This window comes from Peromyscus eremicus, chromosome 5 (assembly GCF_949786415.1).
Source record: "Peromyscus eremicus chromosome 5, PerEre_H2_v1, whole genome shotgun sequence".
NCBI lineage: Eukaryota > Metazoa > Chordata > Mammalia > Rodentia > Cricetidae > Peromyscus > Peromyscus eremicus.
In genome coordinates, this window is record NC_081420.1 from 127,663,297 (window position 1) to 127,682,325 (window position 19,029).

Genomic DNA, 19,029 nt, shown 5'->3' on the forward strand with positions numbered 1-19,029 from the left:
AAAATCAAGGCTACACTGCCAGAGCCATCTCAATCTGAGTGGCCAGTGCTTCTATCTGGAGCCAGGATGTTGTCTGGGCCCAAGCTGCTGCCAAGGGCCATGTCTGGGTCCACTGGGGTCCTGCTGCAGATGAACTGTGTATTGATGTCTGCGGTCCATGTCACCTCAGGGGGCCATAGAAAGCATCTATGATGAAATCAGAGGGCCATGCTGAGCTGGCCCTGCCTTTTGCTGGCCTAGGGAAAGCTTGCCCTGCCTCTCACTGGACACTGCAGCAAGAGAGCTGGCCCTGACCCTCACGGGACAGCTGACTCCTGCTCTCAGGAGAGATGTCATCCCTCACCACAGGAGATGGACACCTGATGGCATGGGCATAAGGGAGCTGACTCCACCCCCTCATTTGAGGAAGATGGCCCCAGTGGCCCAGAATGACCAGCTTGGCCACCACCCAGGCCCACAGCCAGACCTTGGCCTTGGGTTGACCCACCCTAACATCTACCCCATCTAGGACCTGCTAGAGCTTGTGAAGGGACTGGTCCTGAGGAACAATACTGGCAAGATCTCCAAGCCACAGGAAGCCACAGGATATCCCAGAGGAGTTCGGGTGAGGATCTAGTGAGGATGGTGTACCAGAAACCAGAGGCCTTAAACTAGACCAGTGACTCATTGCAATGAACATTTGCTAGTAAAACTAAATGGACAAAAGAGTAGACTGTGTGACACACCACTTCTAATGCCACCAGGATGAATGAAGAGGTATTAGAGAGGAAGGAAAAATTAAAAGGCTGGTTTTGTTTTTTATTTGTTTGTTTGCTTTGCTTTGGTTTGGTTTGATTTTTTTTTAAATTTTCTTGGAGGGAATGCTGCAGGGGTGAGGGGAGAATATGGGAGGACCAGGAGGTGAGCGGAATTAAGGTGCGTGATGTGAAATTCCCAAAGAATCAATAAAGAAATTATGTTAAATAAATAAAAATTAAAAATTAAAAAAATAAAGGCTGAGATATCCTGGCCTACAACCATGGCAGAAGACTCCTACCTACCAGAGGCCACACTAGTACTAAGAAACCCAGGAACCCCAGGTACTTGGAACTGCAGAGGCCATACCACTATCCAGAACTCCAGCGGCCACATCAGTTTCCAGAACTCCACAACCCTAGAGGCAATGTGAGCACTCAAAACCCCAGAGGTCACGCAGGCCATCAAGACCCCAGTGGAGACACACTATTGAACACAAAGACTGGCTGGTCACCAGAACCACAGGCCATTGGGACCAGAAGACCAGAGAGCAAGGGGGAAAAGCATCCATCCAACAAAGATAAACTCAGAAATTAGCACCTAAACCTATGATAACCCCAAACCCAAATGACTAGAGGTGAGTGTAAGAACACAATAACACCAAGAGCAATATGGCACCACCAGAGCCCAGCCATCCTACTACAGCAAGCTCTGGATACTCCAACACAGCTGAAGCACAAAAAAATGACCTTAAATCAATCTAAATAGGAAATGAGCAAATCCCTTAAAGAAGTACAGGAAAACACTAACAGGTAAAGAAAGTGAATAAAACTGTTCAAGACCTGAAAGTGGAAACAGGAGCAATAAAGAGAACACAAACTGAGGGAATTCAGGAGTTGTAAAACTTAGGTAAGTGAACAGGAACTACAGATGCAAGCCTCACCAACAGAACACAAGAGATGGAAGGGAGAATCTCAGGTGTAGAAGATAGGATAAAAGAAATACATATACAATGGTCAACAAAAATGTTAAATCTAAGAAATCCCTGACACAAAATATCCAGGAAATCTGGGATATTATGAAAAGACCAAACCTAAGAATAATAGGAATAGAAGGAGAAGAATTCCAGCTCAAAGTCCTGAAAAATATTTTCAACAAAATCATAGAAGAAAATTTTCCTAACCTAAAGAAGGATATGCCTATAAAGATACAAGAAGCTTACAGAACACCAAATAGATTGGTTCAGAAAAGAAAATCCCCTTGACACAAAATAATCAAAACACTAAACAAACAGAACAAGGAGAGAATATTAAAAGCTGTGATGTTAAAAGACTAAGTAACATTTAATGGCAGACCTATTAGAATTACACCCGACTTCTCAATGGAGACTTTAAAAGTCAGAAGGGTGTGGACAGATGTCTTGCAGACTCTAAGAGGCCACAGATTCCAGCCTAAACTACTACACCATGCAAAACTTTAAATCACCATAGATGGAGAAAATAGGATATGCTATGACAAAGTCAAATTAAAACAGGATAGCCAAAAATATAGCCCTACAGAAGGTACTAGAAGGAAAACTCCAACTATAGTATGTTAACTATACTCAAGAAAGCACAAGAAATAAATAGTTACACACAAACAAAACCAAAGGGAAAAACACATACTACCAACAACAACAAAATAATAGGAATTAACAATCATTGGTCACTAATATATTTCAATATCAATGAACACAATTCCCCAATAAAGAGACACAGAATGGATACAAAAACAGGATCCATCCTTCTTCTGTGTACAAGAAACACACCTCAACATCAAAAATAGGTATTACCTCAGAGTAAAGGGTTAGAAAAAGATTTTCCAAGCAAATGAACCCAAGAAGCAAGCTGGTACAGCCATTCTAATATCTAACAAAATAGACTTCCAACCAAATTTAATCAAAAGAAATTGGGAAGGAAATGTCACACTCATCAAAGAAAATATCTACCAAGATCATGTCTCAGTTCTGAACATCTATGCTCCAAATGCAGGGGCACCCACATTTGTAAAAGAAACATTACTAAAGCTGAAATCACACATCAAACCCCACACATTAATAGTGGAAGAATTCAACACCCCACTCTCACCAATGGACAGGTCATCCAGAGAGAAGCTAAACAGAGAAATAATGGAACTAACAGATATCTATGGAACATTTCACCCAAAAGAACACAAAATAATGTACCTTCTTCTCAGCACCACATATAACCTTCTCCAAAGCTGACAACATACTTAGTCATAAAGCAAGTCTCAATAGATAAAAGAAAATTGAAATAATATACCCCCATGTATACTATGAGACCACTATGGATTAAATCTGGATTTCAACAACAACAGAAAACCTACAAACACATGGAAACTGAACAACTCTCTACTGAATGACCACTGGGTCAAAGCAGAAATAAGAAAAAAAAATGAAAACTTCTTAGAATTCAATGAAAATGAGTGCACAACATACTCAAAATTATGAGACACATGAGAGCAGTGCTAAGAGGAAAGTTCATAGCACTAGTGCCTTCATAAAGAAACTGGAGCCATCTCATACTAGCAACTTTAATAGCACACCTGAAAGCTCTAGGACAAAAAGAAGCAAACAGATCCAGGAGGAGTAGACAGCGGGGAAATAATCAAACTGGGGGCTGAAATCAGCAAAATAGAAACAAAAAGAACAATACAAAGAATCAATGAAACAAAGGGTTGGTTCTCCTAGAAAAGCAACAAGAAAGATAAACCCTCATCCAAACAAACTAAAAGGCAAAGAGAGAACATCCAAATCAACAAAATCAGAAATGAAAAGGGAAACATAGCAACAGACACTGAGGAAATTCAAAGAATCATTAGGTCATACTTTATAGACCTGTACTCTACAAAATTGGAAAATCTAAAAGAAATGGACAAATTTCCTGATAGATACCACTTACCAAAGTTAAATCAAGATCAAATAAACAGTTTAAGTAGATCTACAACCCATAAGAAAATAGAAGACATTTCAAAAGTCTCCCAAACAAAAAAAAAGCCCAGGGCCAGATGGTTTTAGCACAGAATTCTACTAGACTTTCACAGAAGAGCTAATCAATACTCCTCAAATTATTTCACAAAGTAGAAACAGAAGGAACATTACCAAATCCTTTCTATGAGGCCACAGTCACACTAATACCCAAACCACACAAACACTCAACAAAGAAAGAGAATTACATAACAATTTGACTCATGAACATTGATGTAAAAACTCAATAAAATACTTGCAAACCAAATCTAAAAACACATCAAAAAGATCATCCACCATTATCAAGTAGGCTTCATTCCAGAGATGCGGAGATGGTTCAACATATGAAAATCTGTCATTCTAATCTTCCATATAAACAAACCGAAAGAAAAAACCCCCACAAGATCATCTCATTAGATGCTGAAAAGGCCTGTGACAAAATCCAACACCTCTTCATGATAAAAGTCTTTGGGAGAGCAGGGATACAAGGAACATACCTAAACATAATAAAGGCAAAATATGGCAAGCCAATTGCCAACATCAAATTAAATGAAGATAAACTCAAAGCAATTTCACTAAAATTAGGGATAAGACAAGGCTGTCCACTCTCTCCATAGCTATTCAATATAGTACTTGAAGTTGCTAGCTAGAGCAATAAGACAACTAAAGGAGATACAAATTGTATCAAGGGGATACAAACTGGAAAGGAAGAAGTCAAAGTATTATTATTCACAGATGATATGATAGGATACATAAGCGACCCCAAAAGCTCTACCAGGGAACTCCTGCAGCTTATAAACACCTTCAGTGGAGTGCCTAGATACAGGATTAACTCAAAAAAACAAACAAACAAAAGAAGTAACCTCCTATATACAAACAATAAGTGGAGAAAAAAATCAGAGAATCAACACCCTTTACAATAGCCTTAAATAGTATAAAATATCTTGGTGTGACTTTAACCAACCAAGTGAACAACCTGCATGACAAGAACTTCAAGTCTTTGAAGAAAGAAATTGCAGAATATATCAGAAGATGGAACAATCTCCTACGCTCATGGATCGGTAGGATTAACATAGTAAGAAAGGCCATCTTACCAAATGCAATCTACAAATTCAATGCAAGATTCCCCATGAAAATTCCAACACAATTTTTTATAGACTTGAAAGAATAATACTCAATGTCATATGGAAAAACAAAGCAACAACAACAAAAAAAACAGGATAACTAAAACAATCCTATTCAATAAAAGAATTTCTGGAGGTAGCACCACCCCTGACTTCAAGCTCTATTACAGAGCAATAGTAATAAGAACCACATGGTATTGGAATAAAAGCAGACAGGAGGATCAATGGAATGGAATCAAAGACCCAGATGTAAATCCACATACTTATGGACACTGAATTTTCACAGAGAAGCCAAAATTATATGGTCTAACTGAATGTAAACATGTAGAAGAATGCAAATAGCTCCATATTTATCACCCCACACAAAACTCAAGTCCAGATGAATCGAAGACCTCAATATAAACCCAGATACACTGAACTTCATAAAAGGGAAAGTGGGGAACAGCCTTGAAAGCATTGACACAGCAGAAAACTTCTGAACAGAACACCAATAGCTTGGGCACTAAAACTGACAATTAACAAATGAGACCTCAAGAAACTGGAAAGCTTCTGTAAGGCAAAAGGCACCATCAATAGGACAAAATGGCAGCCTACAGAATGGGAAAAGATCTTCACCAACCCCAAATCTGACAGAGGGCTAATTTACAAAATATATAAAGAACTCAAGAAATTAAACATAAAAAAACCCACATAATCCAATTTTAAAGTGGGGTACAGATCTGAACAGAGGATTCTCAAAAGAGGAATCCTAAATGCCCAAGAAGCACCTAAAGAAATGTTCAACATCCTTAGCCATCAGGGAAATGCAAATTAAAACAACTCTGAGATTTTATCTTACACGTGTCAGAATGGCTAAGATCAAAACCACAAGTGACAGCTCATGCTGGAGAGGATGTGAAGTAAAGGGAACACTCCTCCATTGCTAGTGGGAATGCAAACTTGTACAGCCACTTTTGAAACCAATATGGTGGTTTCTCAGAAAAATGGTAATCAATCTACCTCAAGACCAGCTATACCACTCCTGGGCATATACCCAAAGGCTACTCAATCATACTACAAGAACACTTGCTCAACTATGTTCATAGCAGCTTTATTTCTAAATAAATATTTCTAGCAAGAAACTGGCAGCAACCTGGATGTCCCTCAAATGAAGAATGGATAAAGAAAATGTGGTATATACAATGGAGTATTACTCAGTTGTTTAAAAAGTCATAAAAAATGCAGGCAAATGGATGGAATTAGAAAAAAAAATCATCCTGAGTGAGGTAACCCAGACCCAGAAAGACAAACATGGTATGCAGTCACTCATAAGTAGATATTAGTTGTAAAGTAAAGGATAACCATGCTACAACCCACAGACCCAGAGAGGCTAGGTAACAAGGAAGGCTTAAGGTGGGAGGAGGCACATGAATCTCCCCGGGAAGGGGAAAAAGAATAAACATCGTGAGTGGGAACAGATGGGATCAGGTGGTGGGGGGATGGAGGGGGGGATGATTGGAATTTGGGGCATCTTGAGGGTTAGCTAGAAACCTAGTGTAATGGAAACTTCCAGGAATCTATGAGGGTGACCCTAGCTAAGACTCCTAGCAATAGGGGATATGGAGCTTGAACTGGCCATCTCCTGTAACCAGGCAAGACACCAACCCAGCCACACCTACAATTTGTCCTGCCTACAAGATGTGCTGTGATAAAGGTGGTGCAGAAATTATGGGAGTGGGCAACCAATGACTGGTCCAGCTTAAGACCTATGACACAAGAGGAGGCCCATCCCTGACACTTCCTAGAGAGCCAGTATTCAGAGGCTTGATAGCCCAGAGACCTAGGATAAAGCCAAACACAACTGGCAAAAAAAAAAAAAAAAAAGTCAATGAAATGATTCCTAATGATATTCTGCTGTACTCATAGATTGGCGCCTAGCCCAGCTGTCATCAGAGAGGCTTCATCCAGCAACTGATGGAAGCAGATGCAGACCCACAGCCAAACATTAGGTGAAGCTTGGGGAATTCTGTAGAAGAAGGGGAGGAAGAATTGTAGGAGCGAGAGGGGGCAAGGATATCACAAGAAAACTCACAGAACCAACTTAACCTGGGCTCAGGGGGGCTCACAGAGACTGAACTGACAACCAGGGAGCCTGCATGGAACTGACCTAGGCTCTCTGCATATACGTGACAGTTGTGTAGCCTGATCTTCTTGTGGGACTCATAACAGTGGGAGCAGGAGCTCTTCCTGACTCTTCTGATGGCTTTTGAGACCCTATTCCTCCTACTGGGTCGCCTTTTCCAAGCCTTACTACAGGGGGAGGTGCCTAGTCTCACTGCAACTTGATATGCCATGTTTGGTTGATTTTCATGGGAGGACTGCCCTTTTCTGAAGAGAAATGGAGGAGGAGTGGATGGAAGGGGCAGAGAGAAGGTGAGGGGTGAGGGACTGGGAAGAAAAGAGGAAGGGGAAAATGCAGTCAGGATATAATAATAATTATAATGATAATAATAGTGATGATGAAAAGGAAAATTTTAAATTTTTTCTAAGATTTTATTTATTTATCATGTATACAGTGAGTGTTCAGCCTGCAGGCCAGAAGAGGGCACCAGATCTCATTGTAGATGGTTGTAAGCCACCATGTGGTTGCTGGGAATTGAACTCAGGACCTCTAGAAGAACAGCCAGTGTTCTTAACCTCTGAGCCATCTCTCCAGCCCCAAATTTTAAATTTTTTAATAAATAAATTTTTAAAAAGAAAAAAATGAAGGCTGCTGCTGAACTGCAGGTAAGTGATTTGACCTCTTCCAATTGTCTTCCCATCAACATGGTGACAGACCCTCTAGAGTTCAGAATAAAGAAGCTGGATGTGATGACATACACATCTGCAATCCTCGCACTTGGGGGCCTGAGCCAGGAAGAACTTGAGTTCCAGGCTACCCTAGCCTACAAAGCAAGACTCTGTGTCCAAAAAAACAGGAAGGAAAGGAGGGAGGGAGGGAGGGAGGGAGAAAGGAAGGAAGAGAGGGAGGAAAGGAGGGAGGGAGGAAGGGAGGGAGGGAGGGAGGGAGAGAAGGAGGGAGGGAGAAAGGAAGGAAGGAAGGAAGGAAGGAAGGAAGGAAGGAAGGAAGGAAGGAAGGAAGGAAGGAGAAAAAAACTGAACGAAAAGTGTATAAACTTTATGAGCCATCCCAGCACAAGGAAAGCTCCTGTAACATGAGCTGTCTTTCTCTCTCTGATCAGAGGAGGAGTCAAGAAGTTAGGGATCCATAAATGAGTGTCTGTGTGGCTGGCTGGATGAATAGAAGGACAGACATATGGAGGGGCACATGGAAAGTAGAGGTTGGAATCCCTGGGGGCCCTGCCCACCTTAGTCTTCCTCCTGGCTCACCTTGCACAGGGTCGCACTGGGATCATGGTTTTCAGGCTGGGATCATATCTCTCGAAAAAGGATCTCCGCTGGCCTCGCCGATCCAGGTCTGAGAAGAGGTAGGGGCCTTCACCCACCATCCTGATGGTATCCGGGAGCCCTAGGCTCTTGGCTTTGGGATGGTTTCACTCTGCAGATGAAGATGGAGAAGGCTCACTGAGAAATGCAGATATTGGGAGTAGAGTTAAAAAGCCACTGTTGTGCCCAGACCTCTTCACTTGCTTTGAGCCCTTGGATGTGGTTTTACCCATTAGTCTCAGCATCTGGGAAGGACTGTGGCCAGACACCACCAACACCCCTTCACCTACATTTTGAGTAAGCTCATCCCATTCTTCTTCTCTACCGATCTTGAGTTGGCTGGAAGCCATAGATCCTCCTGTGAGACTTCAGTGAGGGTCAAGACATCAGCAAGGCAGTCTCAGCCCAGCGAGGCAGTCTCAGGAAAAATGGTTTTGCTTTTTCAGTGTGAGTGAATTCTGTCATACATGCACACCTTTATTTGTCCAGATCCTTCCAGGAGCTTATGCATCCACGTCCCCTTCACCTAGACACCCAGTGGGCAGAAAACTTCAACAAGGCCACTCCTCAGGACCAGCCACATCTTGACAAGGCCATGTTTCCATTGATTCTGTGGCCAATGCCACCAGTAAAAACCCATAACTGAAGTGGAGAAAAATTACTCTGTGTCTGCCTGGCCTACAGATCAACTGCACCATTTGTGAAGTTCCCACAGCAGGCTCTTCTTATTTTAAGGTCCTGTCCTTTTCTGGAGCCTACCCATGTACTTGTCCTGAGTTCTCATGACATCCCTCTTCCCAGGTACAAGAAATAAATGTCCTTTTATTGCTAATCTGAGTTGAAATGATTTCTGCCCCTCTTAAGTAGAGGCCATATCCATAGTGTTACATATACACAGGGCTCAATTTCCTGTGAGTTCTCCCTCGAAGTTCTCATGGCTAGAAAGACAGGAAAGCACTTCTCATCAAGGTGTTAATGACTGATAAACTGTGGAATGGCCCACACTGGAAGAGGCCCCTCAGATGGACTCTTGTACAGATTCCTCACTATCATGAAGAGGAAACTGAGGCTAGGAAAAGGGAAGGACTTCCTTACTCTGAGAATGGCAGAGCCTTGTTTGCGGCAGTCCAGACTTGGGGAAACTGAAGCTTGCTCCTCTTCTTCTGGCGGTAACCCTGGAAAAATGGCTTACGTGTCCTGTATCACAAGAGGCATGCCTCTGGAATGATACACCTTTTTTCCCCTCACAACAAAATCTGAAAACAAAAACTGCTTTATTAAAACAGGAAAAATCCAAGCAGAAACTGAAACATGAAATCGGATGGGAGAGGCACATGTTTTAAGTGCAGTAGATCTGCTCAAAAATCTCTTCTTTCAGTTAATGAATATTAATGACCAGAATACCACAGACACAGCTCCAGAATCCTAATTCAATCAGAAAATAGAAATTTCCAAATTTGCTAAACCTTTTGCTAATATGAGCCCTGCCCCTCCATATGTACGATCTCACAGTCTGCTCCAGCCAGGCTAAATGTATTAATGTCCCCTGAACAAAGTGCCAATCCCTCCTACTGTTGCTGGGTCTTTATGCACACACCTGGAGCAATCTGGCCCCTCCTTCACTTGTCCAATTCCTGTCCAGACTCTGAGGCTCAAATTACACCTCTGCTTTGCTGAGAAATTTTCCTTTTTACCAAAAAAGACTGTGGGCTTCATGTCTCTCTCGCTAACAGCCGTAGTGAAACACCTAGCCCCATCCCTGTACATACTACCTATTTGGTGCACATGTGTCCATTGGAATTGATAGTAGCAAGTATCTGAGAAGTCTAAAACAGAAATGCTCCCTTTGAAGAAAGAAGAAATGAGCACTCAATAGCACCATTGTGCTATAAACCACGGGACAGCATAAATTCTAGAAAAAGACACCAAAGTAAGATGTAAGCTAAGAAGCCATGGTGGGGGGAACGACACTAAATAGTAGACTACCCCACAAACACCTAAAAAGCAGACAATAAGGAATGGAAAATTTTAAAAACAAACTACAACCGTAAGAGCTAAATGGAAGACAAAAAAAGCAAGTTAATAGATTTAAACTAAAGCATACTAATAATTATATTAGATATACAGAGACTGTTAGTAGAAAAGCAAGATCCCATGATATACTGCCTATGAGAGACACATTTTAAACATGAAGGTACAGCTGGTCGTGGTGGTGATGCCTGTAAGCTCAGCTATTCTGAAGCTTGGAGTAGAAAGATCACAGATTTAAGTCCTGCTTGGTCAGGTTAGCACAACCCTACTTCAGAGTAAAAGTAACAACAGCAAAGAACCGGAGCTACAGCTCAGTGTTAGGCACCTGCCTACCACGCCCTAGGGTCAATCCAAAGTACCACTGAGATAAATAAATACACAGGCAAAGTGGCTGGGAAAGGAAAGCACCAATGGTAAGACATACATATAAGGAAAGAGATGAATGGGCTTTGGAGAGGGAAGTGTTTCTTAAAGCAAATCTAAAGCCTAACTGAAGTCTTGACTGAGGCCGCCACATGGAAATCTTGAACTTGTCAATCAGAAGGCATCATTGATGAAATGTTAAAAGCAGCAATGTGCTGATGTAAATACAACCCTTTAACTGTAAAGAATTAGCACATAGAATTTATAAAGGATTTCTATAGACCAATAATGAATAAATACTCAATTTGGAAGGTAAACAAAAGATGTAGCTGGGTAACAGACAGACGAGCTCACTGAACACATGAAGCCGGGTGTGGTGTCACAAAGCTGCAGTCCCCACACTGAGGGGCGTGGTGGGACACAGCTGCAGTCTCAGTACTGAGAGGACAAGTCAGGAGTGAGTTTGAGGTCAGTCAGTGCTCCATAATGAGAGCCTACCTCAAAACAACAACAAATTCTCTCTAAAACACACACGAAAACATGCTCAGTCTCTGAGCCGCAGTGATGTTAAAACCTCTGATTCTTTCAATAGGCGATATTATAAAGCCTAAAAGTTGTAGGTCTTGGTATAGGTAAAGAGTACAGCCATTCTTAAATCCTGCTGGTAAGAAAGTAAATTGTGCCAATAATTTATAAATCAATTTGGCATCATCTGGTCAAGTTCAAGGTCATCTTATCAACATAGACAGCAATCAGGTATGCACATGGCAGACGATGCAGTCTCCCTGCTTAAGCAATTGTGCATAAAGTAGCCTAAAATTTGCAAGCTCCTTTTCACTCCCCTCTCAAATTCTCTCCCACTTCTGTTATCTTTTGTCTCTCATGCTTACTGGTGTCAACACCAAAATGCAATATAAAGCACACACACCAGCAAACAGCCCACAGACAATGGAATCTCATGAAAACATACTTTAGTGACTCCTCCAAGAATGTTTGTAGCAGCCGTTTGCCATATCTTCAACATGCACAGATAAGCAAATGGCTTCACAAACTGTGTACTCCAAACACAGTGTATTACCACTTAAAACTAAAGGCAAATGAACTAGGCCCACATATCAACCTATGTGAATAGCACACATGATAAGCTGAGAGAGAGAGAGAGAGAGAGAGAGAGAGAGAGAGAGAGAGAGAGAGAGAGAGAGAGAGAGAGAGAGAGAGAGAGAGAGAGAGAGGAAATACCTAACAGTCTGTCAGGGCCCCTGCGCAAAGGCCACAGGAAGTTTTTCCCATGAGGCTTCCCTGGTGCTTCTCAGAAAGCCCTTCACTGCCTTCTCTACCCAAAGCCCCATCTCTGTAGCCCTCTCCTGGCTTTTCTGCAAGTCTCTCACCTTGGTCTCCTCAACCAAATGTGATCCAGCTACAACCACCAAATGAAGCAGAGACCTGGGCCTGACTCAGCTGCTATTCACAGCCTTGCTCCTGCAGCCACACCCTCATTACTGCCACCGCATGAGTGATAGTCACACTGGGGTCCCTGACCTGCTACCTCTCCCTGGCTGAGGGCCTTTTCCGTGTCCACTCCCTGCTCACTGTGAGCTGCTCAAAGGGAGGAGAGCAATCAGATAGAAAAGATGGAAGAGCTCAGGAGTATTACAGAATCTAGAAAGAACCAAGAAGAGACTTAGCACAGCAAAGAGCCTCTTGCATGAGAATCTCCTCCTGGCCAAGACAACATGCTTCAGCCAGCTTGGCCACAGGCTCCAGCCATCGCTCAAGAAAGCCCTCACATTGTATTTATGTAGAAAACGCATAATCTCATCTAAAGGGAAGCCCAGGCACACAGGAGCTCTCTACAAAATTAGCCTGAGCTCCTGAGAACCTTAGCATCATAGAAGAAAAAGGAAGCAAGGAAATATTCCTGCTTAGAGGAAACCAAAACAGGACAGCTCAAAGCAATGCACAGTCCTGTGTGGCATGCTGAAAAGGAAAAAAAAAATTAAAGAAAATGAGTGGGACAACCGAAGAAGTTTGCATGTGGGCTGTGGGTTGTGCAGTCAGTCACGTTAGATTAAAGTTGAATGTCCTGATTTTGATTGTGGAATGATTAAAGATACTTACCATTTTGATGATTCTGGTTATATAAGAATGCATATTCTTGAGAAATAAGTATTCAGAGGAAATATAGCAAATTATCTGAGACTTTCAAATATGTCAATAATAATAGTAAAAGCCAAGCATGGAGACGCACACCTGCAGTTTTAGCATAGAGCACGGGCACAGGGGTCCGGAGGTCACAGACAGTGCTAATAAATAATGCATGCAGAGAATATTAAAGGCATCCTAGCAGCTTGTTATTTTTTCTGAGTATAGCTGAAATTTCTTATCATTATTCTTATCACCTTTCTGTGAATTTGAAATCATCTAAAAATGAAAAGTTAAACATTTTAAGAGGAAAGAACCCTAGAGGAAATGCGTTGTTTTCCTTCTGTGAAACCAACTGCCATTTCCCTGTGAACCTTGCTTGAGTCTCAGGGACCAGAAAGACCACACACATGCCTCTGCCATTTGAAGGCAATCACTGTGGCTCACACCCAGCCTCTATTCCTTCCTTGTCCAGTCTCAACTTCTGGCTCCTCTACCCTGACAAGACTCAGCCTGCCTCACATATGACTTCTGGTTTCTTGATCACCTCTTAACTGGTGAAGGATCCTGTCAGCAGCTTGTCTGAGGTGTCAAACATCCCAAGGTGCCCAGCACAAAAAACCAATCTCCCTGACGCCCACCACAGAAGACCGTACACAGGAAATCGATACTGGGAGGCCATTTCCTTGAACACTCCTCCACAGGGACTGCCGAGCTAAGATGCCATAAGATAGTGTGGAAGCTCTGCAGCTGGAACGCTATTTTACTAAAATTGGCAGCCCAGGGTGGGGGGAGTGAGACTCTTTAAATCAGGAAGTGTGCTTTGGGTAACATCTCTCCGTCTGGCGCTCCATCCTTTGCCAGGAGCAGGAAGCTGCCTAGAGTGAGGAATCTGTTTGCCAGCAGTCACAGGGAAGCAGGAGCAGCTGATGGGGGTGGAGGGCATGATGATAGGCAGCTTTCCAGGCCAGGGACCCTGCAGCCATCATTCATGATTGAGCACCTAAGGATTGGCAAGAGACTGTGACCCATCCCTGGAGCCCCTTGCTGTTTTCAGGTGGAGGTTGCTAACCTAACTCCAATATACTGGGCAGGCAGAAGCAGAGAGGGCTCCACTTAGAATAAAGAGCACAAACATACACAATTTAGAAGTCCATTTTATATGGTCTGAATGGTTCAATTTTTTTTTCCAGTTCACAGAAAACATGTATTAAGAGTAGCACATTTTCTTTAAAGGATTCCTTGCTTGGCAGAAAAATCTCAACAGCTCTCATAGCTGTAATCAGACACTGCAAGGAATAGGCGCCCCTGCTCCCCTGAGCGGCAGCTTGCAACACCACTGCCGGCCCCTGGCCCTGAGCTTCTGGGCTGCCTGACCCTTATCTGTTGTTCGCCTCATGCTGTATTTGTTTTTCTGTGTTCTTGACTCCACTCAAAGCAGGAGGAGAAAAGATGTCTAGAGGGAAGCTTTGTAAGAAACATCTTCTCTGCCCACTCCGGCACTCTGTACACTCCATCTTGCCTCTCTAACTCAGAACACTTGCAAGGGCACATGCAAATCAGACGTCTGATGTTGCTTCCCGTCTACAATGGCTGTCCTTCCTCAGGACTCCATTGACCCTTGGCAGCTCCATTTTTCACCAGAAAACCCTTCCAGATAAGAGGCTACGGTCCTCATCTCTCCATAAACCCTCTCCCCCCTCTCCTCCTCTCCCCTCTCTCTCTCCCTCTCCCTCCCTCTCCCTTTCTCTCTCCCTTTTTCCCTCCTCCATGCCTCTCTCTCCCTCTAATTTTCTGGTGTTAGCAATTGAACCCAAGGCTTCTTCTATGCTACTGAACTACACCCCAGCCCAATAAATCCATTATTAATTAAAGTATCCAATGTGTCATATGCCCTCTCCCAACTTCCTTCAAGACCTAAGCTGCCTAGTTCAGAGGAGAAGCTGTAGATAGCTTTCCTCAAGTCTGGCCCTTCACTTCTACTGATCAGCCATATTGGCTGTCCCCAGTACCCTATGGTCAGCCAGCCTAAAACATTAATCTTGAGTGATGAGGAGCCAGTGTCAGAGTTGTGGGGAGTGGGAGGGGATGAGGGAAGGCCACAGACAAGCAACATAAAGGCCAAGGGAGGTCTGCTCAAAACCTCTCATCCCTAAAGAGCCTAAAATAATAGCTAGAGGCGGTGTCTCCAAATGAGGTCATCCATTGAGTACAGAGATGGTCTACCATGACTGAAAAAAGATAAGAACTCTCATTTTAAACCTATGAGAGCCACATAGTAATGCAAGGTGAATTCAAGATCTTTTTCAAAAGAATCTCTTGGTTAATTGTGAGCAGTATTGTGAGAACATGCATGAACGCATGCACATGGCTGAAAGACCTAACTCTTCAATGTAGGCTTCTGTGCATCACGATGTTCAAATCCTGTCTTGTTTCTCTTTGTTTTCTTTCACATACCACAAGGCTCCAAAACTAGAATTGTCCCAGGCCTCTTTCAGCTCTGGGAACCCCAAGCCAAGGCTTCTTCTTACAGGGCCAGATAAGGTCCTACATGTCACCCCTGCAGCCTGACCTAAGGATGGGTGACAGAAACCCCTCAGAACTAACTGGGGGGCACTGATTGCAACAGAGATGAGCTTTGCCTGGGCAGGGGGTGAGCAAGTTCCTGGGATGGAGATGAAGAGGGAGAGTGGCCAGAAGCCACGGCTCTTACCAGCCTCTTCCGCTACAGACCTCAGGCTTGGTTCCATTCGTCCCCCTGCTGGGAGCCTCCTCTTCAACTGCCCCATTCAACTGCCACTCCCACACACCTGGAGAGGGAACCCTGAGGGAGCCAACATTCCCTCAGGCCCACACTAAAGGGCCTCATCCCAGGACTGATCCATAGGACACTGCTCCCAGTGGGTGTTAAAAGCTCATAAGGCTTGCTGGCTTAACCTTTCGTCCAGCCTGTCACAGCATACCTTTGTCTATGAGGAGATGAATCTTCCTCCAACCCCCATCCCATTGGGTGTCAGGAAACTGAGGAGCAGAGACCTCCCACAGCTGGTTCCAGCACAGGACAGCAGAGCTGAGGTCATTGACTGCTACTCCAGGCCCTGCCCATTTCTGGCCCCATATTCCTCTTGAAAATGTCAGCTGTAGGGGCCAGAAGGCAGTAAGAAAAACAAACTTCAAAATAAAAAATCTCATTTGTTCATTCATTCATTCATTTAACAGAAATCAAGGGGCAATTTGAGTCCCCCCCCCCCAATGCTCAACCTGAGGCTAGAACTCACTCTTGTGCACAGGACTCTACAGTGATCACTGCATACTTGGAGGCAGAGGGCTTGACTGACTCCTTAGTGGCTTCTATACCTTGCCCAGAGTAGGTGACCAATCACAAAGTTGTAGAAGGGTGCTACTGTGGTCATGAATGAGTTCAGAAGGAGCAGTCTCTGATGCCACTGTGGCCATGAGTGAGTTCAGAAGGAGCAGAGTCTCTGATGCCACTGTGGCCATGAATGAGTTCAGAAGGAGCAGAGTCTCTGATGCCACTGTGGCCATGAATGAGTTCAGAAGGAGCAGAGTCTCTGATGCCACTGTGGCCATGAATGAGTTCAGAAGGAGCAGTCTCTGGTGCCACTGTGGCCATGAATGAGTTCAGAAGGAGCAGTCTCTGATGCCACTGTGGTCATGAGTGAGTTCAGAAGGAGCAGAGTCTCTGATGCCACTGTGGCCATGAGTGAGTTCAGAAGGAGCAGAGTCTCTAATGCCACTGTGGTCATGAGTGAGTTCAGAAGGAGCAGAGTCTCTGATGCCACTGTGGCCATGAATGAGTTCAGAAGGAGCAGAGTCTCTGATGCTACTGTGGCCATGAATGAGTTCAGAAGGAGCAGTCTCTAATGCCACTGTGGCCATGAATGAGTTCAGAAGGAGCAGAGCCTCTGATGCCACTGTGGCCATGAGTGAGTTCAGAAGGAGCAGTCTCTGATGCCACTGTGGCCATGAATGAGTTTAGAAGGAGCAGTCTCTGATGCCACTGTGGCCATGAGTGAGTTCAGAAGGAGTGGAACCTCTGATCTCAGAAACAGCAAACCGTGATTGGCTTCAAAGTGCTGTTGGACCTCCCAGCTGACCTCTGAGCAGTGCACCTGGCCTGACCTCCCAGCTGACCTCTGCCCAGCATACCTGGCCTGCAGGACATCTTTTGCTATGGCCCAGTTGGGGTTTTGCTTCCCTGAGTTTTAGTCACCTACAGACAACTGAAAATATTAGATGGAAGACTCTAGAAGCAAACACTTTAGAAGGTTTTATTTAATTGGAGCCCATTGTGAGGAGTGTGACAATGCTTGGACTCCCTGACTCTGGACATCACTGCTGTCAGTCACTTAGGAACCAGCTAGGTATCAGATCAATTGTCAACAGAATCACTGTGCTCATATTCAAATGACCCTTATTCTGCGCCATAATCATAACCCAAAATGCAAAAGCTGTGATGCTGGCAATTTTATTACGGTATATGAATGGTTCCGTTTTATTATTCTTTATTGTGGTTATTCTCTTACTGTGCCTAACTCCTGCATTTCATTTATCACGTGTAGGTAGAGGGAAAGCATCATACAACAGAGGGCTCAGGGCCAGGTGCTCTCTCAGGCTTCCACTGGGGGGTCTTGGAATATGTTCCCCACAGACCACAGGAGCTTGCTCTATTTTAGACCTGTCAGGTCTCAGCTTTGCTTCTTCCTGCGGATTCCTCCCTCTGCTGGCTGTTTCTGGCTTCTACATTTTCTGAAGAAATTCGCTTGCATTTCTCTGCCTGCAATAAACCTGATGTTTTTCTCCTGGCCCTAAAAGGAGGTAGAAATGTGGTAACTGGACAATTAGGTAGTAAAATGGATGCTCCAAGGGGATGGACTCGGGGCAGGTTCTCTTTACACATGCCTGGAGTGCCTGGCTTCATGTGCCCCCCTCAATCCTCTATGGATGCAAATTGCTGCTAATAATATCACTTGACATTTATAAAGCCCTTTGCTTCATCTTCACAACAGCCTCAGGATGCCTCCTAAGCCCAGCCAGACTCTCTTTCCAAGTCTTGCAAACAAATCCAGATACAGCATGCTTACCAATGGAGGATGCTGAATTTAACCCCCATCTTCATGCGAGGCAGAGCAGAGATGGATTTCTACTAAGACAATATTTTGGTGCTACATCAAAGGGTACCAAAGATGGGATCTTGAGGTCAGATTCTGGAGCAGAATGATACAGAGGGGCTGTAGGTCTCTGCATAAAGGAGTCTTCCCAAAGAGATGAGCTCCCACCTCACACAGCACCCACCAGGGCTCATCCTAGATCAGGGAGCAGAGACTCAGCTGAATGAGCATACCTGGGAGAGTGGAAAGAGCACAAGAATGCATTGCAGGATGGTAAGAAAAGCTGGGCATCCTCGATAGAGCCTGGCACAGTGGCACACCCCATCTCAGCACTTGGCAGCAAGAAGGACTGAACCAGAACAGTCATTAGCTTCAGGTCAGCCTGGGATACAATGAGGTCAGCCTGGGATACAAAGCAAGATGCTAGGATGAAAGAGGAGGAAAGGAGGGAGGGAGGGTGAGAAGGAAGGAAGGGAGGAGAGAAGGAAGGAAGGAAATCTTGTTATATTTCTCATCCTTTGAAAAATTCTAAATATATACTGTTAAACTGAAGATCTCGAGACCAAGGATATCTAAAATAAAAGGATTTGTCAATTGCTAGGCACACTATCCAGAAAAGGGACCAGGTCCTGGGCCAAGTGTCTACAAGTTCCCAGCAGCAAGCTAAGTAGCCCCTGAAAAATGTCCTCCATGGAGCAGAGTTGAGACCTTGATATTTTTTCCCTTGAGGAAGGGAAGCCCTGTGGGAGGTCCACCCCACCCTCACCCCAACCACCACACCCCATCCCCACCCCACACCCACACCATCCCCACCACACCCCCACCACCCCATCCCCACCCCCAGCTAAAGGCAGGAGGGGCAGATAACACAGAATGGGAAGCTGGGAAGCAGGACATGGGCCGTTAGAGTCGCCACGCCCTATGTTGTGCTGCTTGCCTATCCCTCCTGTCTTGTCCTCCTCTGTCTTCAATTCAGATAGCAAGCAAGCCGATCAAAGCCAGTGATGGGCTTCAGAGGAAGACACTTCTTCTGCCAGAGTCAGGGTCCCTC

General features: G+C 44.2%; 1 protein-coding gene across 2 annotated transcripts in view; it reads right to left on the bottom strand.

Annotated features, from left to right (window-relative positions):
• Nucleotides 1-15,650, bottom strand: part of Abcc12 (ATP binding cassette subfamily C member 12) — a 76,743-nt gene extending 61,093 nt beyond the window's left edge. For both annotated transcript variants that reach the window (XM_059264501.1, XM_059264502.1), the window contains exons 1-2: nucleotides 15,560-15,650; nucleotides 8,254-8,422 (exon numbers count right to left, since the gene is read on the bottom strand). In XM_059264501.1, coding sequence (XP_059120484.1) covers nucleotides 8,254-8,372 — 119 coding nt within the window. In that variant the 5' untranslated portion in view covers nucleotides 8,373-8,422; nucleotides 15,560-15,650. The remainder of the gene's footprint in view (nucleotides 1-8,253; nucleotides 8,423-15,559) is intronic.
• Nucleotides 15,651-19,029: the final 3,379 nt, after the last annotated feature.